The 26,560-nt window shown below is 33.1% G+C and overlaps 1 protein-coding gene and 3 long non-coding RNA genes across 4 annotated transcripts in view; 1 reads left to right on the plus strand and 3 right to left on the minus strand.

Annotated features, from left to right (window-relative positions):
• Positions 1-24,839, plus strand: part of LOC131844216 (ATP-binding cassette subfamily C member 4-like) — a 41,939-nt gene extending 17,100 nt beyond the window's left edge. Inside the window, exons 10-24 of the mRNA XM_059193039.1 lie at positions 781-948; positions 1,738-1,872; positions 2,300-2,384; positions 4,088-4,220; positions 5,413-5,706; positions 6,510-6,699; positions 7,315-7,451; positions 8,153-8,293; positions 8,589-8,692; positions 8,967-9,256; positions 9,751-9,873; positions 10,268-10,390; positions 22,892-23,052; positions 24,128-24,233; positions 24,493-24,839. Of these exons, the coding sequence (XP_059049022.1) occupies positions 781-948; positions 1,738-1,872; positions 2,300-2,384; positions 4,088-4,220; positions 5,413-5,706; positions 6,510-6,699; positions 7,315-7,451; positions 8,153-8,293; positions 8,589-8,692; positions 8,967-9,256; positions 9,751-9,873; positions 10,268-10,390; positions 22,892-23,052; positions 24,128-24,233; positions 24,493-24,696 (2,394 nt within the window). The 3' untranslated portion in view covers positions 24,697-24,839. The remainder of the gene's footprint in view (positions 1-780; positions 949-1,737; positions 1,873-2,299; positions 2,385-4,087; positions 4,221-5,412; positions 5,707-6,509; positions 6,700-7,314; positions 7,452-8,152; positions 8,294-8,588; positions 8,693-8,966; positions 9,257-9,750; positions 9,874-10,267; positions 10,391-22,891; positions 23,053-24,127; positions 24,234-24,492) is intronic.
• Positions 11,189-14,584, minus strand: LOC131844219 (uncharacterized). Its single transcript, XR_009357575.1, has 4 exons — positions 14,362-14,584; positions 13,654-14,225; positions 12,882-13,192; positions 11,189-11,416 (listed from the first exon to the last, which is right to left on the minus strand). It is a non-coding gene; the product is annotated as an uncharacterized LOC131844219 (long non-coding RNA).
• On the minus strand, positions 16,845-19,451 carry LOC131844218 (uncharacterized). Its single transcript, XR_009357574.1, has 3 exons — positions 19,310-19,451; positions 18,538-18,848; positions 16,845-17,072 (listed from the first exon to the last, which is right to left on the minus strand). It is a non-coding gene; the product is annotated as an uncharacterized LOC131844218 (long non-coding RNA).
• Positions 19,476-21,081, minus strand: LOC131844220 (uncharacterized). The gene is made up of 3 exons (XR_009357576.1): positions 20,824-21,081; positions 20,116-20,687; positions 19,476-19,654 (listed from the first exon to the last, which is right to left on the minus strand). It is a non-coding gene; the product is annotated as an uncharacterized LOC131844220 (long non-coding RNA).
• Positions 24,840-26,560: the final 1,721 nt, after the last annotated feature.

Raw genomic sequence — 26,560 nt, forward strand, 5'->3', positions numbered from 1 at the left:
TAATTAACATCAAAATTATAACCATAAAATTAATTACAATCAATAAAATTGGAGTCCCAAACGATCTCGATGGGTAGCTGACACAAAAAGGCTCCTATTCTTTCTATATGGAAAATCTAATCTACTCTAAGGCGTTATACCAATATAAGCCATATTATTTGTAGAACGAGAGGTGGTTAGGGTAGATCAGAAACTCGTTTAAAGCACCCCTAATTTCTCGGCCCCCACTGGGCATTCAAACAAGAATGAGCCATCTGGTGGTTTATCAGTACGTTATACCTACCAGTTAGGTATATATAAGTAATGTGTGGTTGAATAATCTAAGTAGGTACTTATTTCGTAGCAAATAATAGTCAATCAATCTTGTTTTGGTAATATTTAATTTCTTTTTAGTTCTTCTTGTGATGAGACAGCTTTTCGAACGAGCGGTAGATTAAAAAAAATGTGATGACTATTCATGTTTCATGTCCTGATGAAGCACTTTTGCTTCAATGTTAGTTTATTTCAATAAATTATTTTCTATTCTATTATAATGATTACTTTTCATTATAAAGGATATTATAAAGGTAGGCTTTTATAAGAAAAAAATCATTTTAATATATATATATATATTTGTTTTCTGCAATTAGCTATTTATAGTTTAAAACTATCTATAGTTTAGATATTAGCGTATTCAAACTAACAAACTCGTCAGTTTTATATTTTCTAGATCATGATTGTTAAGACATGTTTAGCTCATAAATTTAATATTGTAATTATAAATGAAAATGTATTACGCAGGCGGACATCTATCTGTTGGACGACCCTCTATCGGCTGTAGATACGCATGTGGGGAAACACTTGGTGTCTGAGTGTGTGACAGGCCTTTTGAGGCACTCCACTCGTATTCTCGTCACCCACCAGCTGCACCACCTCAAGACTGCCGACAAAGTAGTCATACTACACAATGTAAGTTGATACCTGAAATTAATAACAGTAAAATTGTCCTACTTAATTAAGAGTTACAATTAAAGTAGTATAGGATAAAAAGCAATAACATTGAAAGTATAAAATTTTTAAAAAACAATTGTAAATCCTTAAACACTGTAAAAGACGAGCAGAGGTAATTCTTATAAATCATAGTTTTTAAGTTTGGAACAAAATATGATCATTTTCCGGAATACGTTTAGTACATGTATAGAGGTTTGAGATAAATTACGTCACACGTTAAGGGGGTGGCGACTAAGGGTGACATTAGATAACAAGTTGTTGGAGTAGTCGGTAGCCCCTTAATGATAAATTTTTTCTTTCTAATTTTTATACGTAGTCGCCTAATATTTAATTATTGTTATAATAGGCGGATATAATCCTATCCGATTTTTTATTGTTGTACAATAAAGAATCGGATGAAGACTTAAATGTCTGACGTTCGAACCATATAGTCTACCCGAATAGCCTCACACCCAGTTACAGTTATGTCTTTACTAAATATGAATAATAATAATATGAATCACTCGATGTCGCCATTTGGGGGTCAGGTAAGATCACAAAACTGTAGGTACCTACTATGGAATAAAAATACTTGAGAATATAATTAGGTGAAACCAAATTAATTAGGTATTTAAAAATATCGTGACTTGTAACAATATAGTAAGATTAATTGTACTTTACCTAATTAAATTATTTATTATTTTTATACGCAGACGGATATTGCTATCAGTATTGTTGAAATTCTCGATATTGCTTTAATATCGCCAGGGTGAAATTGAAACTCAAGGAAGTTTCGAAGAGGTATCACGGTCTCCACTATTTGCGGAGTTGCTACAGGAAGAGGAGCAGGCCGAGGATCCTGCATCGCTGAAAGTACAAAGACAGCGCACCATGTCCGTCAACGTAAGTATAACTCGTGAATTAATTAAAACGCTAGTTTCTGTTAAAAATATAAGTTAATCAGAGAATATATTATAAAAGTATACATGCATTTGTATGCTGCAGTTAAATAGATACTATTTTTTTAGAAGTGTAGAGGAAATAGAAAATCACGTCATGACGTTCCCCATTTGTCCTAAATTTATTGAATTTTTGTTTAGAAGTCTAATATTTAAAAAGAATTTATAATAGGTACATGCTAATATTATAAATGCGAAAGTGTGTCTGCTATTTATTAGTACTAGTTTATCGTTTTTCACAACTAAATGGCTGAACGAATCATAATAAAAATATATTCCGGAAGGGGGAAAAAAACTGATGAAAGTTAGGAAATAGCTGGTAAGAGCTAGTTTATCATGATGTATCATAATTTTTGATGTATGTTTTGTAGTCTCACCTGAGTACTAGCACTATTCACGATCCGCTGGTCCAGGACGAAGATAGTGCGAAAGAAGACGAGGAGATGATGGAGAAAGGTGAAGAATATTGTTTATTATTATTTATACGGTTATCTACTTATCTTTAAGTAAACATAACTATTACTTTTATTGAGAGATTAGCAAACAATTATAAACAACTTAGGTATTTATCTAATAGATTAGATTTTCATTACACTGAATCACAAATCACATAAATATATACGTAGATATAATGCCCGCTTTGCACCAGGACAGACGTTCATCTATATATGCAGAAATATATATATTTGTGTCTGTCTGTCTGTTGCCTTTTCACGATTAATTGGTTGAGCTTTAGTCGTGAAATGGTTTTAATAATAATAATCTCAGGACAATTCACAGAGCGCCATCTAGACTGAAGTTAAGCTATCTAAAGCTTATATTATACTAGATAACTAATACATAGATATTTTTTTTTTCGTAAATACATACATATTATACATCGAATACACCCAGACTGATATACTAAATCATACTCATGAATACAAATGTTTGTGCTGTCGAGGAATCGAACCTGCGTGCCATCGGAAGTAAGGCCGTATACTAAACCACTAATACTAAACACTAGATCACCAAGGCCGTCTTATCTTAATGAAACGTGAACATATATTGTATCACGAGTACAATCGTTGGTTATCTTTTTTCTGCAAAAATGCAGACAGATCCGCGGGTAATAGCTAGTATTTTATTTATAACAGAATATGTAATATGTCCTTCATATTTTGTAGTAAATTATTTCGGGATTTAAATTTTACTTCTTTGATATCACATCCATGCATTAGGTATCTAAATACTTCTCCGTATAAACGTTTAGTCATAGATAGTGATGAATACATAGTATGTCGGATAGATATGTTTTGAACTTTAAGACTATCCATCAATTGTTGATTTATAGATATGGACATGTGGAGATACGGAATTGTTATCAAGTGTTGTAAGCAGAATTACACTTTTGCAATTCATGCGTGTTTGCTAGTTTACACATCGTTTAAAAAAAATATGACCACAGTTACTGATCTCAATGGTCTAATTGGTAAATATACTGCTAGAAAAATCTTTTTCTAATAAATACCCATGCTATCATGGGTGTTTATTAGAAAAAGATTTTTCTAAATATGACAGCTAGGTACGGTTGGTAAGAATTTGTGAGGCTAAAACCCGTGTAAACAACTAGTCTATAGACACGAAAAATCAATAATTTTATATCTAGTGTCTGTTTGTAATATTCAAATAACCGTTTTTACTACATGCATATGAATATAAATACGGTACACCATAATAACATTTTTTACAATTCTTATCTGTCTGTTTGTTCCGGCTAATCTTTGAAATGGCTGGACCGATTTTGACGGGACTTTTTTTGGGACGTAGCTTATGTAATAAAGTTGAATTTCACGCCGACGAAGTCGCGGGTACAGCTAGTATTATATATATATGTATATCATATACAAAAATAATGACTGACATAACATGATTCTCATGGGTAGTATGGTATCATCATTTCGATGGGTAAATGTACATTTGAATGCAACAGGGAATAGTCTACCGCCGTTTCTCCGTATAATTTGCTCATTTAACAGTGTTTCTATTACTATCATGAGGCATTTAGCATTTATAATTTGATACATGATATAATTTGATGTTAAAGTCAAAATGAATAGGACAAAATTGAATTATAGATTTTATTGTAAGCATTAATGGGCTTTTAAATTCGTATTCAGGTCGAGTATCAGCGTCGGTGTACAGCAAATACTTCCGTGCTGGAGGCAGTTGGTGTTTGCTGTTCTTTACAGTTATCTCTATAATACTCGCACAAGTCGTCACTTCAGCTGGTGATCTCTGGCTCACGCACTGGTAAGTATAGAAATAAAATATTACCTAATGTACCTATATACTTTTTATTGATAAACTGTTGTACATAAATTGGTGAAAATGTAAGATGTGGAAATAACTTTTCATATACATAGAATAATGTAAGAGTAATAAAAAAATACATAGAATGAAATTTCGCTCCGTAATCGAGAAGTTCCGAAGTAATAGATTGTTTTGGTATGGATATGACATGAGGAGGAAGTGCGGATTATGATAAATTAATGGGATAAAGACAAGACAGTGATGACGACGCATAAGCGATTTAGTGAATTCAAAAAATATTTGAATGTTTTGTCTATGAACCTTAGGTATAAAGTGGGTTACTTTTATGAAAATATAATAATAATCTCAGGACAATTCACACAGCGCCATCTAGACCCAAATTAAGCTAGCTAAAGCTTGTGTTATGGGTCCTAGACAACTGATACAAATACATAGATAATATTTTTTTTTCGTAAATACATACATATTATATATAGAAAATACCCAGACCGATACAAACAATCATACTCAAGAATACAAATGTTTGTGCCGTGCGAGGAATCGAACCCGCGACCATCGGTTGTAAAGCGGTATGCTAGACCGCTAGACCACCGAGGTCGTCGGAATATATGAATAGTCATTACTCGTATTAGAGGGTTTTACCTTAACTAATCCAACTCAACCTATGTATACAAAACTATAATAATAGCTAATGCCAATAAAAAAGAAAGAAGCCAAAATAAGAAGAAAAATACTTATATGGATTTTATTTTAAATTGTGTTATATTTTTGATGCTGAGTAAATAATTATTTAAGAAATTATCCAATTGCCACATGTACACCATTTTAACTAATACCAAGAATAACGGTAACGGTTTTTATTACTGTGATCGAAAGTATATTTTATACAATCTGCACGGCTTCACGGCTTTAATAACTTTATCTAGTTTTATCTTTGCCAAATACTGATAAACATACCCACAATAAAGTTTGGTTTCAGTTATCATGAATTTATACTTGCTACGTAATTATTATCTTATATATTTTAGTTCATTGACAATGGTATTCTCAATGATTATATTTCATTATTACCAAATACCAATGGTAATAATGAAATATAATCATTGAGATTACTTTTTATTTTTATCTTAATATATATTTGAGGCGATGATATTTTTTTCATCTATTGCAGGATGAACGACATAGAATTAATGCACTCGCCTAAACCAATGAATGATATTGTAAATAATACTAGTATAAACGACACCAGCAGCATTGGGAATTCGTCACTCACAACAACAGAAGCTACCCCAATAGATACCACTACTACTGTTTTGTATAACATCACTGATGTTCAGTTAACGACTATTAGCAGTGTTATTAACGAAACCGTGCCAAATTTCGCCCAACAAACTGATAACTATGATTTTTATATTTATATTTGGACCCTGGCAATAGTTGGCTGCATAGTTCTCACTACGGGAAGGTATGATATTTTTTTAAATTACAAACAAAAATTTTAAAAATTTTAATTCCATGTGTATTCTGTGAGTAAAAATATAATCTACAATTACATTAGCATTGCGTGACTATGTCTCCGATTTATGTATGATTTAAAATCAATAAACCACAGAATCATAACTGTCTATCTGAGAGTCAGACCTACACAGTTTTGCTAGAAATTTTGTTTCTCCCTGTTGCCATTGGCGCATCCTCATAGTTTTAGTATATATCAGAAATATTCCTAGTTAAGAACTAAAATAAATAATTCTGAATACATCACAAAGTATCAGATACCAATATAGACTTTATATAATGTCATGTGTATGGTTATGAATATGTACCTCTGTCTGACCTATTTCTGCCGCCATATATTTGTAATCTGTAATATTATCGAGGGTGAGATATGGCAGTTAAATTAAATGATACGGAAGTATGACACTTTAGGTGTCCGAAATGAATATGTAGAAGGGGTACTATAGTCTAATGCCTAACTACTTGATAATATAACGTAATGTAATACATAGATCCGTAGTGCTCTGTCTACAGTTACCTACATAAGAAAAATAATCTATTCCCAAGCCTGGATACAAAACTACAGATAGAAATAATTAAATATAATTTCTTATTTGTAAATACGTTCGGAATGTAGGTATAGTAAACACATAAACAATTACCCATAAATACAAAACATCGGAAGATGAGACTATGACCTAGCCACAGGGAGGATGTGTAAGTGGTGATAGATTTTTTAAACGATCCACAAATTAATGTTATTTATTATTTCAGGTCAATATTATTCTTGTGGGTGTGTATGCGTAGTTCAATAAAACTACATAATCAAATGTTCGGCAATATAATGGCAGCGACCATGCGTTTCTTCGACACCAACCCGTCCGGTCGCATCCTTAACCGATTCTCAAAAGACATGGGCATAATGGACGAAATCTTACCTCGCATGTATTTAGACAGTATTCAAGTATGCCATTTTGATTTATTGTACTTAATTTCAATAAATTAGATTAATAGGTTTTTGCCTTTTACCGTGGAAACGTTGGGCCTATAGAGACCGGAAGCTAAATTGTTTTTGACAGGGAAGCTCAGCGACGTTACATGTGCCAGCTACTTTGCCCAGAGGATAAGTTTGGCCATTCAAAGAGGCAGTTCTGCCAGTATCTTGGACGCGCTGCCTCGATGTGCCGCGTTATTTTGCAACCATTTTTTATGTTAATAATTCAAATAAAATATAATATTTCGTGAAAAAATTATAAAATATATTTGTATTAAAAATAATTTTATATACTATTCATTACGCCATATCTTTCAAGCTGGTTTGAAGTGATAAACCATAATTAGGTTCTTATTTAATTTTTATACTTAATAATAAATCTATAATAATGAAATATTAAGATAGGAACTTATACTTATGGTGATATATATTATTATATATAGAAATAAGTATGTGTTGTGGTATGTTACGGTAATAATTACGTCAATATAAATAATAGCACAGATAACATAATATTACATAATAATAGTGTCTAAACAGTATAATTATCTATACAACATTTACAATTATTGTTTTCACTTTCAGGTGTTCATGGTAATGTTAGGTATTTTAGTGATGGTGGCTATCGTGAATCCATACATGTTACTAACCACGTTAGTTTGTTCCATTCTTATGTACGTGTGGACAATCGTCTACCTAAGTACTGCGCAAGCTATTAAAAGGTAAGAAATATTGTTAATTTCCTATATATAATAAGTGATGTTAGACTGAAAGTTAAAATCTGGCTGAATGGCAAAGAAACTTTGTGTACAAATTTATATTTTTGGTTGATTCACCGGTCTAGGAAACACCGAAAACAATCAGAAACTATTTAGAGAGAAGCTAGTAGCTACGCGGTCAGAAACTTTGGATTCTAATATATCCAAATAAATTTGGGAATGCCCAGAATTGTTTTTATCACTATTCAGTACGTCGAGAGTTGATAGTTCCTATCGGGCATTTTTATGAATATTCCTGTTTCCTTACGTATACCTATATATGAGCTCATATATTAATACTAGCTGTGCCCGCTGTTTCACTCGCGTAAAATTTATAGCCTATATGTCATTCTGATGTATAAACTATATTATTATAAAGTTTCATTAAATCCATTAGTTAGTTTTTGCGTGAAAGAGTAACAAATATGTATGCGTCCATCCATACTTTCTGGCTTCCGCGTTTATAATATTAGTAAGATGTTGGGAAAGAACTGGCTTCTGTTTCTCAGGAAGAACGTCAGCTGTATGACAGAAGCTGAAGAACACTTCAGATTCTGTCATACAGCTGACGCTAGTTCAGAAGCCAAGAGTATACAAAAATATTAAGATAGGAACTGTAATTTGCATTAATTAGTAAATTGATGGACTGTTATGTTAATTAAAAGGGTGGAAGGTGTATCTCGAAGCCCGGTGTTTTCTCACGTATCTGCGAGTATGGCGGGACTAACGACGGTACGGGCTTGTGGTGCTCAAGAGATGTTGAAGCGTCAATTTGACGATAAGCAAGACGTCCACACGGCCGCCTGGTGAGTAACCAATACAGTACCTATATAGTATATACAGACATGTTAACGAGTATCACGTAATAACAATAACTAGCGGTAGCCCAGTGGAAATTCGACCATAATTAATTTAACATTCAGTAAGACCATAGACAATGTTTGTGGATGTGTAATATTTTTTTATTGATATAATGTATTTTATGTGCATATTTAAAAAAATATAAGACAATTCACACAGTGCTGTTTAGTCTCAAATAAAGCAGAATTTGTTTTACGGGTACTACATCAATTATATATTAGTTTACTATTTTGTTTCTAGGTACTTGACCCTCGTAACAAACACAGCCTTTTCAATATGGTTGAGTTTAATATCTGCGTTCTACGTTATCGTCGCATCATATACATTCTTGTTTTTGGATAATGGTAAGTTTAGAAATGTAATTAGTATTTTGTCAAATTAAATCCATGTAACTTAAGGACTTTTGTACAAACTAACAGTACCTGCCAGTCCTATTGTACCCTAAAACTATTGAATATCTATATCACTTTAGTGAGGAAATTGCCTTAGCCGCACTATCTGAAGGATCGTCTAAACACTTTGTATGACACCAAAGTACATCGAATATATTAATTTTATTGTCTGACATTATTTTATGTGGTAAAAATCTCGAAATGTTGATTGTTTCTCTCTGTGCAGGCTCTACTAAATCGGGCAATGTGGGTCTCGCTCTCAGTCAAGGCTTGATTCTCGTGAATATGGTACAATACGGCGTGAAGCAAGCGACTGAGGTGATATCGCAGATGACGAGCGTAGAACGTGTGGTGCAGTTCACATCACTGCCCCAGGAGCGTACTGCGGGGCCAATGCCGCCTACAGGCTGGCCACAGCGCGCCAGGCTCATCTTCAAGGATCTTTACCTTCGATACGATATCGACTCAGATCCCGTACTAAAGAACTTGAACATCGTTATCGAAAGCGGTTGGAAAGTAAGATTTTGCTAAGAATTGTTATAAACTTACACATTAGAGTCTAAGTCTAACTTCGTTCGTGTTTATGATTCGTAAGAGAATTCTAATTTAGAATTTAGTCTGATATCTATGAGTATACTAGGGATCAAGAAGAAAACTCTATGTACTCGAAGGTACTTAAAAATATTCACGATAAATACATTCATGTATGCCATTATGAGAACTTAATGTTGACTTTGTACAGACGTTGTTATTATTTATTTCGGTTACTTATGATTAATTGTTAGTGTCACTAAACAGAGTATAAGCATAAACAATTCTTGCCTGTCTCCAGTTGCACTAAATCCATAGCAGTATTCAAGATTTAGTTATACGAATAAATATGTTATATGCCTATAAATAGGTAGGTCAATAAAACTTTAATTTAAAGAAAACCATAGATTCTATATAAAACTCATTTCTTAATTTTATTGCCATGAATAGCTGGATAACCGGGAAAATTAATTCCATAGGTAGGTGTTGTGGGGCGCACAGGCGCGGGCAAGTCGTCCCTGATATCGGCGCTGTTCCGGCTCGCGCCCATCGACGGCCACGTGTTCATAGACGACATCGACACCGGCGACATCGCCCTCAAGGTACCATTAATATTATTATTATATTGTATTGTACCAGTTACTCGTAACTTTGATGAACAAACTATTCCAAATTAATTTTTGAGATAATGGTGGTAATCTATGGCCGCCGTCGTCATACAATGTATCTTTATGTCGAATTTAATTTAAATGCTTTCACCCGTTTATCCGCTAATATATTTTCGCATTTATAGTACATGTGGCTATTATCTCTGTTCGAGTTTATCTGTAAGGTTTGTCGATGGTTATAAAGTATTTTATGCATTTTACAGAATCTATGAAATGGCGGGAACTAAATGTGTACGGTTAATTCATTTTTTATTTAAATTCATATTTAGATATAATAGTAATACGAATTATTTAGTAACATTTTCTCTAAATGTGACTTTATTTCCAGGAACTTAGATCTAAGATTTCAATCATTCCTCAAGAGCCTGTTTTATTCTCGGCATCCCTCCGCTACAATTTGGATCCGTTCAATAAATACACAGACGCTGATATATGGACCGCATTAGAACAGGTATTTTTTGTTTTTAGATGAATATAAAATTTTCATCAATGAATGATTTCATTTCATTTCATCAATGATTTAAATAAATTGTATACTTGATAAATTTATTTATCGCAATAGGAAAGTATAATTTTATTTAATAAAGTCTTTTTATAATTTATTTCTTATATTTTCGGACTTTGACACAATACTTATTAAAATGTATTATAATATATAATCTATAATTGTTAACTATTTTATATATATGAATAACAATTATGGATTTTATAGAATCTGTCTAGTTCGTAAATAAGCACTTAGTATTTTGTCTATGATGTACGTTAATGCTTAACAAGTAGCTTTAGGAAAAAAAAAAGGGCGGGAAATTTTGGTTTGACCGGACGCGTTTTTTAATTCAGGAAATATTATTTCAATAACATATAGATTAAGGATTGGTTTTTAGTAATTTTAGTTGTATTTAGTGTTATTATTATATTTATTTTTAGTGTGTAATTTGGTGTGTACATATCATATTGGTAAGTTAGATTTTATTTCTATATGGGCGAACCGCCCGACGATCCTGGGGGAACTACGACTATAGTTCCTCCAGGATTTGAAAATGAGATTCCAAACACTCCAATGGACATCTTAATTACGGCTTTAGAGTCGTCTATGGATACTGACTGTTCAGTATCTGATTCTGGAAAATTAAAAAGGAAAAGAGTTGCTCGTGCAACTTGTAGTACATGTCTAGGTAAGAAAAGGAGACACGGTTCAAAAAGGATGGGACCAAATGTTTGTGCATGCATAACAAATGAAACAACAATAATAGATCAATATAATAATAAAGATTCTGAAGTCAATTCCAAATCTCAAAATGCAGTTTCTACTGCTCTTAACAATAATATTACACAAAACACTGAAATCACTCGAACACCTATTGCTCGCACTAGGTATCAGCCATCAGATGCAGCACCATATATAATTCATGTCCAGAGGGAATTCTCAGATGATAACAGCAACACAACATTGCATCCCGTCACATTTGGTCGCTTTCTGAAACGTAAAGAAATTAATGGTATTGTGAATGGTAGTCTTAAACGAATTGGTCGTAATAGAATTAGTTTGTCTTTCTCAAATTTCACAGCAGCAAATTCATTCTTATGCAATCAAAGTTTAACAACTGAAAAATACAAAGCTTTTATTCCTACTTTTAACATTACACGTATGGGTGTAATAAGGGGTGTCCCCACTGATTGGTCTGATGAAGACATTTTACAAAATATAAGTGTCCCAATAGGTTGCGGTACAATACTTAAATTGAGAAGGCTTAAAAGGAAAGTTAATATCGATAATACAAATACATTTGAAAATATAGGCACTGTTGTTCTTACTTTTGATGGACAAGTACTGCCAACCCGAGTTTATATGTGTTATACTGCATTACCTGTAACCCTTTATATATATCCCACAGTACAATGTTACAACTGTTGTAGGTATGGCCATGTTAAAAGCCAATGTAGGGCCTCTCCAAGGTGTTTTAAATGTGGACAGGGACATTCAGGGGAGAATTGCAATATTGATGAAAATGACTATTGGTGCTGCTTGTGCAAGGGTTCTCACCAAGCAAATAGTAAAAAATGTTTAGAATTTGACCGGCAAAAAGCAATTAAAGAGACTATGAGTAAGAGTTGTATTTCATATATGGAAGCCGTCAAATTACATCCACCAGTTAATAAAATGTCTTATGCAGATGCTTTACTTACAGCTCCTTCCTCCCCATCTAATATAAATAATGACAAATCTCCAAACTATACTACATTAAATACAGTTCCTGTAAATAACCAAAATAGGTCATATAAAAAGACAGTGTTTCTGAAACCAAAAGCCCTACCAAAATTCTCAAGAGGATATGATCAATATGCACACAATGAGATCATAAAAAGTCCCACACTCCCTCCATCTCAACCCATTTTTAATAATAATAATCATGATAAAAATATTCAGATTTCAGCAATTATAAAAACATTATTAGACCTTTTACAACAATCGAATTCAAATATATCACCGTCCAACGTAGCTTTACTTATTGATACTATATATAAGATCACAGATAATGGATCAAGCTCAGGCCATACAGTGGAACTGCCGGAGTCTCATCAATAAAAAACATGATGTTATACACATCATTAATAAATATGATCCCTTCATAATTTGTTTACAAGAAACTTGGTTAAAACCGGGATCTATTTTTAAGATCCCTGGTTATTCCTGTTTAAGGAATGACAGACCTGATGGGTATGGAGGAGTCGCCATACTCATCAGGAATTCTTTATCCTATAATATTCTTCCTTTGCCTTCACACAGTGATGATATCTCTGTTATTGCTATTATAGTGAATAGTATTTGTTATGTGTCTATATATTTCTCCCGCCCAAGTAATGCCATTTTCAATGAAGTCAATAATTTATTCAACATCCTACCAAAACCATTTATATGCTTAGGAGATTTTAACTCTCACCATCAGACTTGGGGTTCCTCTTCATCCAATAGTTATGGTGACCAATTATTGGAGTTAATTGACTCCCATAACTTATGTATTTTAAATACTGGTATGCCAACACGCATCACAAGACCCACTGAAGGTCTCAGCTCACCAGACTTATCTATATGTACACCAGATCTCGCTTCATCTCTTGTTTGGTGTCCGCTAAACTATAGTTATAATAGTGATCATTATCCATTATTAATTACTTTTCCTTTTTCAAAACCCTTGCAGCAGATGAAACAGCCCCGTATGAGATATAAATTAAGTAATGCCAACTGGTACAACTACAAACAGAAAGTACATGAAAAATTATCAACTTTACCCAAAATATCCCATGACAATGTGTCAGAGTGTTCTCTGTCATTAGCTAAATTATTAATTGAGGCAGCTGATTCAACATTTCCAACAAAAAATAGTGGTCCTAGTACAATACCCTCTCCACCTTGGTGGGATGAAGAGTGTACTATTGCAGTAAAACAAAGGAAAATAGCTGAAAGACAGTACTGTGTCTGTATGTCTGAAGATAACTATAAAAATTATCAAGAAGTAGCTTATAATACTAAAAACTTATTAAAACAAAAAAAGATTGAAGGTTGGAGTAAATTTTGTGCCTCATTATGTCCTAATGTCAATCCATCTATTATCTGGCAAAATATACGTAGATTTAGATCGGCCTTTAATGTATCTCAACAACAAAAGATTTCTCCCACTCTTGCAGAACAAATATTAGATAGATTAGCCCCACCTTTCGTTCCAGAACAGCTCCATGTAAATCCTTTAACTATTAATACAGAAATAGTTAATAATAATGATTCTACATTTGATCTCAATTCATCCTTCACTGTCAATGAATTAAAAGGTGTACTTTCTGTTATTAAAGACTCGGCGCCTGGTGAAGACGGCATTCCATACTCTTTTATAGTACATTTAGACGAAGATGCTCTTAATTATTATCTCTCTTTAATCAACACAGCTATGACATCAGGTAATATTCCCAGTTCTTGGAGAACACAAACTTTAATCTTGTTACTAAAGCCAGATAAACCAAGTTCCGAACCTTCATCATATCGTCCCATAGCTCTATCTACTGTATTGGCGAAAATATCGGAACATTTAATAAAAAATCGCCTCGAATGGTTTTTAGAACACAATGGATTATTCTCAGATAGTCAGCTAGGATTTAGGAAAGGTAAGAGCACTTTTGACAGTTTGGGGATTTTTGTCACAGATATTAGATTAGCGTTTTCTAGAAATGACTCTGTAATAGCTGGTTTTCTAGATATAACCGCAGCTTATGATAATGTTAATATCCTGATACTGAAACATAAATTAGAGATGTTGAAAGTACCTAGACATTTAATGAATTTTATTATAAATATGTTAACAGAAAGATTTATTAAATATCCTTTAGATAATAATGATTGTATATATAGGACGGTATGGAAGGGGCTACCTCAGGGTTCCGTAATGAGTCCAATTCTTTACAACATTTATACTATTGATTTAGAAGTATCCATAAATAAATGTGTAAAAGTTCTGCAATATGCGGACGATTTGCTTTTCTATGTTGCCGGCCGATTAATTAACGAGATTAGCGATTCCCTTTCTGCAGCATTACAATTTCTTAAAAAATGGCTAGATAATAATGGTCTAGATCTATCCCCATCTAAAAGCACTGTAGTTGTATACTCTAGGAAAAGGATTCCATTAGTAGTTAATGTTTTATATGATGATTCCCCCTTATCAGTTAAGGATCAGGCAAAGTTTTTGGGACTTGTATTGGACTCAAAACTCACAGGTGTATCACATTGTGAATCCGTTGTAGTGAGATGTGAACGCAACCTAAATATTTTAAGGTGTCTTAGTGGTGTATGGTGGGGCGCCCATCCTTCTATTATGAAACTCCTATATAATGCCTTAATTAGAAGCATTATAGACTACGGCTCGGTTTTATTAAATCCAGCAAACGCAGCAGCTTTTAAAAAATTGGATTGTATTCAATATAAGGCACTACGACTTATCACTGGATCAATGAAATCCAGCCCAATAAATTCGTTACAAATAGAGTGTTGTGAACCACCGCTAAAACTGCGAAGACAGTACCTGAGTGATACATTTTTTTTCCGTAGCCTAGCATTAAAAAAAAATCTCTTAATTTCTAGAGTAAAGGAATTGGCTGAGGTGATAGCCTCTTCGAAGTATTGGACTCATAAAGACCAACCTTGTTTAGTGAAAAGTTTCCAAAAATTTAAAGACATTACATCTCCAACATATCAGACTCAATATCTTCCCCTGTACCAACATAGTTACACTTCGCTAATACTTAATCCCCAAATATTATATAATATAGGTATAAATAAAGATGAAATTAACGCCAATGACAAATTTAACTATATTATGGATAATGAATGGAAAGATTGGCACTACATTTTTACGGACGCCTCGAAACATTCTAACGGCGAATGTGTAGGTGTTGGAGTCTACCATTCACAATACAAAATTCATCAAAAAATTAAGCTTCCGCCAGAGACCTCCGTCTATACTGGAGAATGCTACGGACTTTTTAAGGCGATTGAATATGTACTTCTTGCTAAACTATGTAAAACAATAATATTCTCCGATTCACTTAGTAGTTTGCAGGCTTTATCACATTTTCCCTTTAAATCCTACAAACAATCTCCGATAATTTTTAAAATTCGTGATCTACTTTCTCAATGCTTATCATTACAATTAAATGTTCACTTCGCTTGGATACCAAGCCATCTTGGTATATCTGGTAATAAAAAAGCTGATCAACTGGCTAATGATGCTGTTCGCGATGGCGATTTATTCCCATATGTCAATTACTGTAATGACCTAGCTTTGTTGTCAAAAATATACTTGTATGAGGATTGGAATCGGCTTTGGACAATTGAAACTCACAAGGGGAAGAATTACAGACTAGTACAAGAAACTATTCCTTATAAACCTTGGTTTAGTAAATTTAAATTTAATAAAAAAACCACATCAATTATTTGCAGACTTCGATTGGGACATGTATGTACACCAGCAAATCTATACAAATTTAATATTGTTTCTGACCCTACATGTGCTTGTGGAGAGTACGGAGATGTTAATCATGTGTTCTTCTCCTGCCCTCTATATGATCGCTCTGAATTTATTTCCCAACTCCTTCTGATCCGTGTCCCACTTCCTACATCTATTAATTGTTTGTTACATAATAGCGATACCAATGTATATAAAATATTAGCCACATTTATTTTATATAATAATATAAAATTGTAAATATATACATATATATATAATATATATACATTGTAAACATCATAAACCTGACCAATCCTTTATCCTACAAAATTCCGTTCTATTCCGTATATTTCTGTGTATATTTCCCTAACTTTGATATTGGCTAAATGCGAAGGCAAAGCCAAAGATGGAGGAGGAGAAGAAAAAAAAAAAAAAAAGTAGCTTTAGGAAAAAAAAAAGGGCGGGAAATTTTGGTTTGACCGGACGCGTTTTTTAATTCAGGAAATATTATTTCAATAACATATAGATTAAGGATTGGTTTTTAGTAATTTTAGTTGTATTTAGTGTTATTATTATATTTATTTTTAGTGTGTAATTTGGTGTGTACATATCATATTGGTAAGTTAGATTTTATTTCTATATGGGCGAACCGCCCGACGATCCTGGGGGAACTACGACTATAGTTCCTCCAGGATTTGAAAATGAGATTCCAAACACTCCAATGGACATCTTAATTACGGCTTTAGAGTCGTCTATGGATACTGACTGTTCAGTATCTGATTCTGGAAAATTAAAAGGAAAAGAGTTGCTCGTGCAACTTGTAGTACATGTCTAGGTAAGAAAAGGAGACACGGTTCAAAAAGGATGGGACCAAATGTTTGTGCATGCATAACAAATGAAACAACAATAATAGATCAATATAATAATAAAGATTCTGAAGTCAATTCCAAATCTCAAAATGCAGTTTCTACTGCTCTTAACAATAATATTACACAAAACACTGAAATCACTCGAACACCTATTGCTCGCACTAGGTATCAGCCATCAGATGCAGCACCATATATAATTCATGTCCAGAGGGAATTCTCAGATGATAACAGCAACACAACATTGCATCCCGTCACATTTGGTCGCTTTCTGAAACGTAAAGAAATTAATGGTATTGTGAATGGTAGTCTTAAACGAATTGGTCGTAATAGAATTAGTTTGTCTTTCTCAAATTTCACAGCAGCAAATTCATTCTTATGCAATCAAAGTTTAACAACTGAAAAATACAAAGCTTTTATTCCTACTTTTAACATTACACGTATGGGTGTAATAAGGGGTGTCCCCACTGATTGGTCTGATGAAGACATTTTACAAAATATAAGTGTCCCAATAGGTTGCGGTACAATACTTAAATTGAGAAGGCTTAAAAGGAAAGTTAATATCGATAATACAAATACATTTGAAAATATAGGCACTGTTGTTCTTACTTTTGATGGACAAGTACTGCCAACCCGAGTTTATATGTGTTATACTGCATTACCTGTAACCCTTTATATATATCCCACAGTACAATGTTACAACTGTTGTAGGTATGGCCATGTTAAAAGCCAATGTAGGGCCTCTCCAAGGTGTTTTAAATGTGGACAGGGACATTCAGGGGAGAATTGCAATATTGATGAAAATGACTATTGGTGCTGCTTGTGCAAGGGTTCTCACCAAGCAAATAGTAAAAAATGTTTAGAATTTGACCGGCAAAAAGCAATTAAAGAGACTATGAGTAAGAGTTGTATTTCATATATGGAAGCCGTCAAATTACATCCACCAGTTAATAAAATGTCTTATGCAGATGCTTTACTTACAGCTCCTTCCTCCCCATCTAATATAAATAATGACAAATCTCCAAACTATACTACATTAAATACAGTTCCTGTAAATAACCAAAATAGGTCATATAAAAAGACAGTGTTTCTGAAACCAAAAGCCCTACCAAAATTCTCAAGAGGATATGATCAATATGCACACAATGAGATCATAAAAAGTCCCACACTCCCTCCATCTCAACCCATTTTTAATAATAATAATCATGATAAAAATATTCAGATTTCAGCAATTATAAAAACATTATTAGACCTTTTACAACAATCGAATTCAAATATATCACCGTCCAACGTAGCTTTACTTATTGATACTATATATAAGATCACAGATAATGGATCAAGCTCAGGCCATACAGTGGAACTGCCGGAGTCTCATCAATAAAAAACATGATGTTATACACATCATTAATAAATATGATCCCTTCATAATTTGTTTACAAGAAACTTGGTTAAAACCGGGATCTATTTTTAAGATCCCTGGTTATTCCTGTTTAAGGAATGACAGACCTGATGGGTATGGAGGAGTCGCCATACTCATCAGGAATTCTTTATCCTATAATATTCTTCCTTTGCCTTCACACAGTGATGATATCTCTGTTATTGCTATTATAGTGAATAGTATTTGTTATGTGTCTATATATTTCTCCCGCCCAAGTAATGCCATTTTCAATGAAGTCAATAATTTATTCAACATCCTACCAAAACCATTTATATGCTTAGGAGATTTTAACTCTCACCATCAGACTTGGGGTTCCTCTTCATCCAATAGTTATGGTGACCAATTATTGGAGTTAATTGACTCCCATAACTTATGTATTTTAAATACTGGTATGCCAACACGCATCACAAGACCCACTGAAGGTCTCAGCTCACCAGACTTATCGATATGTACACCAGATCTTGCTTCATCTCTTGTTTGGTGTCCGCTTAACTATAGTTATAATAGTGATCATTATCCATTATTAATTACTTTTCCTTTTTCAAAACCCTTGCAGCAGATGAAACAGCCCCGTATGAGGTATAAATTAAGTAATGCCAACTGGTACAACTACAAACAGAAAGTACATGAAAAATTAACAACTTTACCCAAAATATCCCATGACAATGTGTCAGAGTGTTCTCTGTCATTAGCTAAATTATTAATTGAGGCAGCTGATTCAACATTTCCAACAAAAAATAGTAGTCCTAGTACAATACCCTCTCCACCTTGGTGGGACGAAGAGTGTACTATTGCAGTAAAACAAAGGAAAATAGCTGAAAGACAGTACTGTATCTGTATGTCTGAAGATAACTATAAAAAATATCAAGAAGTAGCTTGTAATACTAAAAACTTATTAAAACAAAAAAAGATTGAAGGTTGGAGTAAATTTTGTGCCTCATTATGTCCTAATGTCAATCCTTCTATTATCTGGCAAAATATACGTAGATTTAGATCGGCCTTTAATGTATCTCAACAACAAAAGATTTCTCCCACTCTTGCAGAACAAATATTAGATAGATTAGCCCCACCTTTCGTTCCAGAACAGCTCCATGTAAATCCTTTAACTATTAATACAGAAATAGTTAATAATAATGATTCTACATTTGATCTTAATTCATCCTTCACTGTCAATGAATTAAAAGGTGTACTTTCTGTTATTAAAGACTCGGCGCCTGGTGAAGACAAGGTCTCAGCTCACCAGACTTATCGATATGTACACCAGATCTTGCTTCATCTCTTGTTTGGTGTCCGCTTAACTATAGTTATAATAGTGATCATTATCCATTATTAATTACTTTTCCTTTTTCAAAACCCTTGCAGCAGATGAAACAGCCCCGTATGAGGTATAAATTAAGTAATGCCAACTGGTACAACTACAAACAGAAAGTACATGAAAAATTAACAACTTTACCCAAAATATCCCATGACAATGTGTCAGAGTGTTCTCTGTCATTAGCTAAATTATTAATTGAGGCAGCTGATTCAACATTTCCAACAAAAAATAGTAGTCCTAGTACAATACCCTCTCCACCTTGGTGGGACGAAGAGTGTACTATTGCAGTAAAACAAAGGAAAATAGCTGAAAGACAGTACTGTATCTGTATGTCTGAAGATAACTATAAAAAATATCAAGAAGTAGCTTGTAATACTAAAAACTTATTAAAACAAAAAAAGATTGAAGGTTGGAGTAAATTTTGTGCCTCATTATGTCCTAATGTCAATCCTTCTATTATCTGGCAAAATATACGTAGATTTAGATCGGCCTTTAATGTATCTCAACAACAAAAGATTTCTCCCACTCTTGCAGAACAAATATTAGATAGATTAGCCCCACCTTTCGTTCCAGAACAGCTCCATGTAAATCCTTTAACTATTAATACAGAAATAGTTAATAATAATGATTCTACATTTGATCTTAATTCATCCTTCACTGTCAATGAATTAAAAGGTGTACTTTCTGTTATTAAAGACTCGGCGCCTGGTGAAGACGGCATTCCATACTCTTTTATAGTACATTTAGACGAAGATGCTCTTAATTATTATCTCTCTTTAATCAACACAGCTATGACATCAGGTAATATTCCCAGTTCTTGGAGAACACAAACTTTAATCTTGTTACTAAAGCCAGATAAACCAAGTTCCGAACCTTCATCATATCGTCCCATAGCTCTATCTACTGTATTGGCGAAAATATCGGAACATTTAATAAAAAATCGCCTCGAATGGTTTTTGGAACACAATGGATTATTCTCAGATAGTCAGCTAGGATTTAGGAAAGGTAAGAGCACTTTTGACAGTTTGGGGATTTTTGTCACAGATATTAGATTAGCGTTTTCTAGAAATGACTCTGTAATAGCTGGTTTTCTAGATATAACCGCAGCTTATGATAATGTTAATATCCTGATACTGAAACATAAATTAGAGATGTTGAATGTACCTAGACATTTAATGAATTTTATTATAAATATGTTAACAGAAAGATTTATTAAATATACTTTAGATAATAATGATTGTATATATAGGACGGTATGGAAGGGGCTACCTCAGGGTTCCGTAATGAGTCCAATTCTTTACAACATTTATACTATTGATTTAGAAGTATCCATAAATAAATGTGTAAAAGTTCTGCAATATGCGGACGATTTGCTTTTCTATGTTGCCGGCCGATTAATTAACGAGATTAGCGATTCCCTTTCTGCAGCATTACAATTTCTTAAAAAATGGCTAGATAATAATGGTCTAGATCTATCCCCATCTAAAAGCACTGTAGTTGTATACTCTAGAAAAAGGATTCCATTAGTAGTTAATGTTTTATATGATGATTCCCCCGTATATCAGTTAAGGATCAGGCAAAGTTTTTGGGACTTGTATTGGACTCAAAACTCACAGGTGTATCACATTGTGAATCCGTTGTAGTGAGATGTGAACGCAACCTAAATATTTTAAGGTGTCTTAGTGGTGTATGGTGGGGCGCCCATCCTTCTATTATGAAACTCCTATATAATGCCTTAATTAGAAGCATTATAGACTACGGCTCGGTTTTATTAAATCCAGCAAACGCAGCAGCTTTTAAAAAATTGGATTGTATTCAATATAAGGCACTACGACTTATCACTGGATCAATGAAATCCAGCCCAATAAATTCGTTACAAATAGAGTGTTGTGAACCACCGCTAAAACTGCGAAGACAGTACCTGAGTGATACATTTTTTTTCCGTAGCCTAGCATTAAAAAAAAATCTCTTAATTTCTAGAGTAAAGGAATTGGCTGAGGTGATAGCCTCTTCGAAGTATTGGACTCATAAAGACCAACCTTGTTTAGTGAAAAGTTTCCAAAAATTTAAAGACATTACATCTCCAACATATCAAACTCAATATCTTCCCCTGTACCAACATAGTTACACTTCGCTAATACTTAATCCCCAAATATTATATAATATAGGTATAAATAAAGATGAAATTAACGCCAATGACAAATTTAACTATATTATGGATAATGAATGGAAAGATTGGCACTACATTTTTACGGACGCCTCGAAACATTCTAACGGCGAATGTGTAGGTGTTGGAGTCTACCATTCACAATACAAAATTCATCAAAAAATTAAGCTTCCGCCAGAGACCTCCGTCTATACTGGAGAATGCTACGGACTTCTTAAGGCGATTGAATATGTACTTCTTGTTAAACTATGTAAAACAATAATATTCTCCGATTCACTTAGTAGTTTGCAGGCTTTATCACATTTTCCCTTTAAATCCCACAAACAATCTCCGATAATTTTTAAAATTCGTGATCTACTCTCTCAATGTTTATCATTACAATTAAATGTTCACTTCGCTTGGATACCAAGCCATCTTGGTATATCTGGTAATAAAAAAGCTGATCAACTGGCTAATGATGCTGTTCGCGATGGCGATTTATTCCCATATGTCAATTACTGTAATGACCTAGCTTTGTTGTCAAAAATATACTTGTATGAGGATTGGAATCGGCTTTGGACAATTGAAACTGAAAAGGGGAAGAATTACAGACTAGTACAAGAAACTATTCCTTATAAACCTTGGTTTAGTAAATTTAAATTTAATAAAAAAACCACATCAATTATTTGCAGACTTCGATTGGGACATGTATGTACACCAGCAAATCTATACAAATTTAATATTGTTTCTGACCCTACATGTGCTTGTGGAGCGTACGGAGATGTTAATCACGTGTTCTTCTCCTGCCCTCTATATGATCGCTCTGAATTTATTTCCCAACTCCTTCTGATCCGTGTCCCACTTCCTACATCTATTAATTGTTTGTTACATAATAGCGATACCAATGTATATAAAATATTAGCCACATTTATTTTATATAATAATATAAAATTGTAAATATATCCATATATATATAATATATATACATTGTAAACATCATAAACCTGACCAATCCTTTATCCTACAAAATTCCGTTCTATTCCGTATATTTCTGTGTATATTTCCCTAACTTTGATATTGGCTAAATGCGAAGGCAAAGCCAAAGATGGAGGAGGAGAAGAAAAAAAAAAAAAAGTAGCTTTAGCAAGCAGCTCATATTGCTCCAGCTATATCACATGTTGTGATTGACAGGTGGAGCTGAAAAAAAGCGTGACGTCGTTGTCAGCGGGGGTGGAGTCCGGCGGAGCTAACTTCAGTGCCGGCCAGCGGCAGCTGCTGTGTTTGGCGCGCGCCGCACTCGCCCGGAACAAGCTGCTCGTGCTCGACGAGGCAACCGCCAACGTCGACCCTAAGTACGGCTAATTTATACTTTATTTGATTATATATCTTACTTCAGGCAACTTAATATTATTTATAAGTAGTAGGTAGACGCAAGTTTCTTGCTCATTCTTGTGACGTGTATGCGTTCCGAATTACTGGCAGAATAAAAAAATATGTCTATTCAAAAGTCCTTGTATTAAGTATGTTTGAATTTCTATATAGCAATATTGGCCCTTATAGATATATATCTTAAAGACTAACTTATATATTTATGCAAACATGAACATTATACGTATACGTATAGATCGTTTAATATAATAATGAAAGATTGATGATGATGAAATGAGGTGATTGGCCAAAATTATGACGTTTTTAAAGGCGGTTCTTGATAAAAATAAGGACACTTGTACCTATTTATACATATTATTCTATCAGACATCTTGTAACCTTGTACAAGGCAATTTGAAAGAATAAGAGCCGAGTTTCTTGTAATTTTCTTTTTTCTTCTTTCTTCTCAGCTCTGAAGCACTCCGAACTGACAGTAGATTTGTCATATCATAAAGTCTGTAACAGACCTACATGAATATTTTGATTGATTGATGGACATCATACGGTTTCAATGATTTGTAGGAATCTGTAGTAACTTTATTTCACTTCCATATAGTAAAAAAAAAAGAATAATGTTTACAAATGTTTTTATAGTCTTAACTATAAAAATTTATACATAATTTATTATGAAGTGAGCGATTAAAATTTTATTTTGAGGATTTTAATATTGCAGGTAGATAAGATAATGTATTTATATCAATTTATATACATGTCTTCATTGACCTTCCTCAATATATACCTAGTATACTTAATCACTATTGTGATGCGGATTCCCTTAATTAGCGTCATAATTGCGGTTAAAAAACCGAATCGTAAATGTATGGAAACCTACAAATCCTGTATTTGGTTTCCATACATTTACGATTTGTTTTTTTTTTCATTTATGAAATTTCATATTAGGCAATATGAAATTTCTCCGATGTCCGATGATTCTTGTCGATAGGCTACAAACCTTCCTTCTCTATGGTTTTGCTAATGTTCTTTATTACTTTTTTCTAGTACTGACGCACTCATACAAAAGTCGATTCGGAAACATTTCGCCGACTGCACTGTTTTGACTGTCGCCCACCGACTGCACACTGTCGCAGATTCCGACAGGGTTGTTGTAAGTATATTATATGTATATATGAGGTAAATAATAACATCACAATAAGCAATATGTTAACATATTTTTACCTTGTCACAATCATGTTTTATGGGTAATGATATGTAAAATATTTAAATTTGTTAATATTATTATTGTCACAGAACCTGATCTCTGATAACTGTAATAAATTATAAAAACATACACAATATTACTACTGTATAAGTTGTGTGTATTGTACAGGGATATAAAAAATACATGAATATTTTCTTACTTTTAGGTAATGGAGGCTGGCCAGATAGTAGAATGCGGGCACCCACACGATCTGTTACAGAACCCTGAGGGTCACTTTACCAGCATGGTGAAGCAGCTGGGCACCGCCTCGGAACAAAACCTGCGGGAATTGGCGAGTGCCGCGTATGCAGAACACATTAAGTACGTCGACGCGGACGACCAAGTTGTCATTAAAAGCAAGAATGCCTAATAGCTGTTTTATAATGTACTTATTCTTCACTAATTATATTTATTAATTTAGTTATCGAAATGAGAAAATTGAATGCGCATAACTACTTACTTTACCAGTGTTCATCTTAAATAGATACTTAATTACTCAATGAACCATTGTATAATATATATATACATGTATACAATACATGTCTAAGAAAATGATGTCTCAAATATTTATTTGCAATTTTATTACTTAAGTACGTACTTTTGACTAAAAGGTATATTTATACAATATATACCTTTACAATTAATGTAACGCTATCGAGCTTTAGTACTTATTACTGTACTTAGATTTATTTAATGTACTTATTTAAGGCCACTATTACAACTGTTTGTTTTATAGTGAATACTATGCATCATTTTACGATAAACTTACAAATGTACTAATGTAGATATTCATAAGTAACTTAAAATATATTTTTTTATGCATACCAAAGTTAATTATGTCAGTTTTAGTCGTATTATGTAAGTATAAATTTACAGGTATAATGGTGGCCTATAAGAGACAAGTGTTTATTTTTATAGATAAATAATTACACATACATTTCTAGGTGTCTAATGAGATGTGTAATTAGACTACTATAAAGTGTTTTATATTGATATAGCTTCCGTATATGAGTATATAAATTCATATATACTCTGATTATATTTATAATGAATGTTTATATTGTCAATTATATGTTATTGGCAAAATTCACTTATAATACTGTTAATACGATAATAATAATCATAGGCATGTTATGATACATATATATGTTATGTACTTAAGTTTTATATGAGCTGTGTTATACAAAAGTAAAGGACTCCGTCTGTATGTTAAAGAACGTAAATTATTGTACAAAACACGTATATTATTGAATTTTATACATGTTATACTTTTTTAGCGTTGATTTACAAAGTTACAAATGCAAGAAAGTAAATCTATGGTTATATAAATACAATTCTAAAAGAGATTGTTATTTTATTAATTCAGCTAGCTCCATCAACTTTGTATCTAATATAAATGTGGCCTTTTATTGTGATAAATAAATGTACTAACAACCAATTTTATGTACTTTCATACTTGTCTTAGATAGTGAACAAGCATTTGAGATGAAATCGAATATTCCTTTCTAAATTATGTCAAAAACAGATTTATTTTTTTATATTTATGTACTCTGAATATATAAAATATTACAAGCATCGTAGTCTTCGTACAAGCATCAAAGTGTGACTGTCTTCAGTTAAGCTTGACAAATGTATGACTGCTCTGTCCCAAGTTCATCTCACACACACATCACTCCTGTACGAAGTCGTTGATCCTAACCGTACCCTCTAGCTCTACTACTAACTACTAACTCTAATTGGCCTCTGGTCCCATTTCAACGGAGATCAAAAATAGCTTAGCCGAGGTTCAAATTCCTACCAATGATCTCAGACTAAAGTAGTTTCCGTGAGGCAGGACTAGCACTGGTCTGCACTCGCACCCATTAACCTTTTTTTTAAGTTCAATTGAAGTACTACTTCAAATGCCATTTGCAATCCACTGCATTAAGATTTTTATAAATAATACGTTTTGAAGCCTATACCTGCAAAAATAAAACAGATATATTATGTGTTATATTCATGAATATTCATTTAATATATATCATACTAATGCAATGATAATAATACTTTGTTCTTTTAGTCTTAATCTAATCTCATGATCTATTTAGTGAATTTTCACCTAAGGTCAAATTGCCTACCTATTCCCTTAATATACGTCGTTAGCAGAGACGGACTCTACCGATCGAATTTACGAAAGTAGTGCCAAATAACGTTGTGCGTGCACGGTGTACTGATGTTATTCACTAATATAAACG

The sequence above is a fragment of the Achroia grisella genome, unplaced genomic scaffold (genome assembly GCF_030625045.1).
Source record: "Achroia grisella isolate CSIRO2021 unplaced genomic scaffold, CSIRO_AGI_Agris_v1 utg402, whole genome shotgun sequence".
NCBI lineage: Eukaryota > Metazoa > Arthropoda > Insecta > Lepidoptera > Pyralidae > Achroia > Achroia grisella.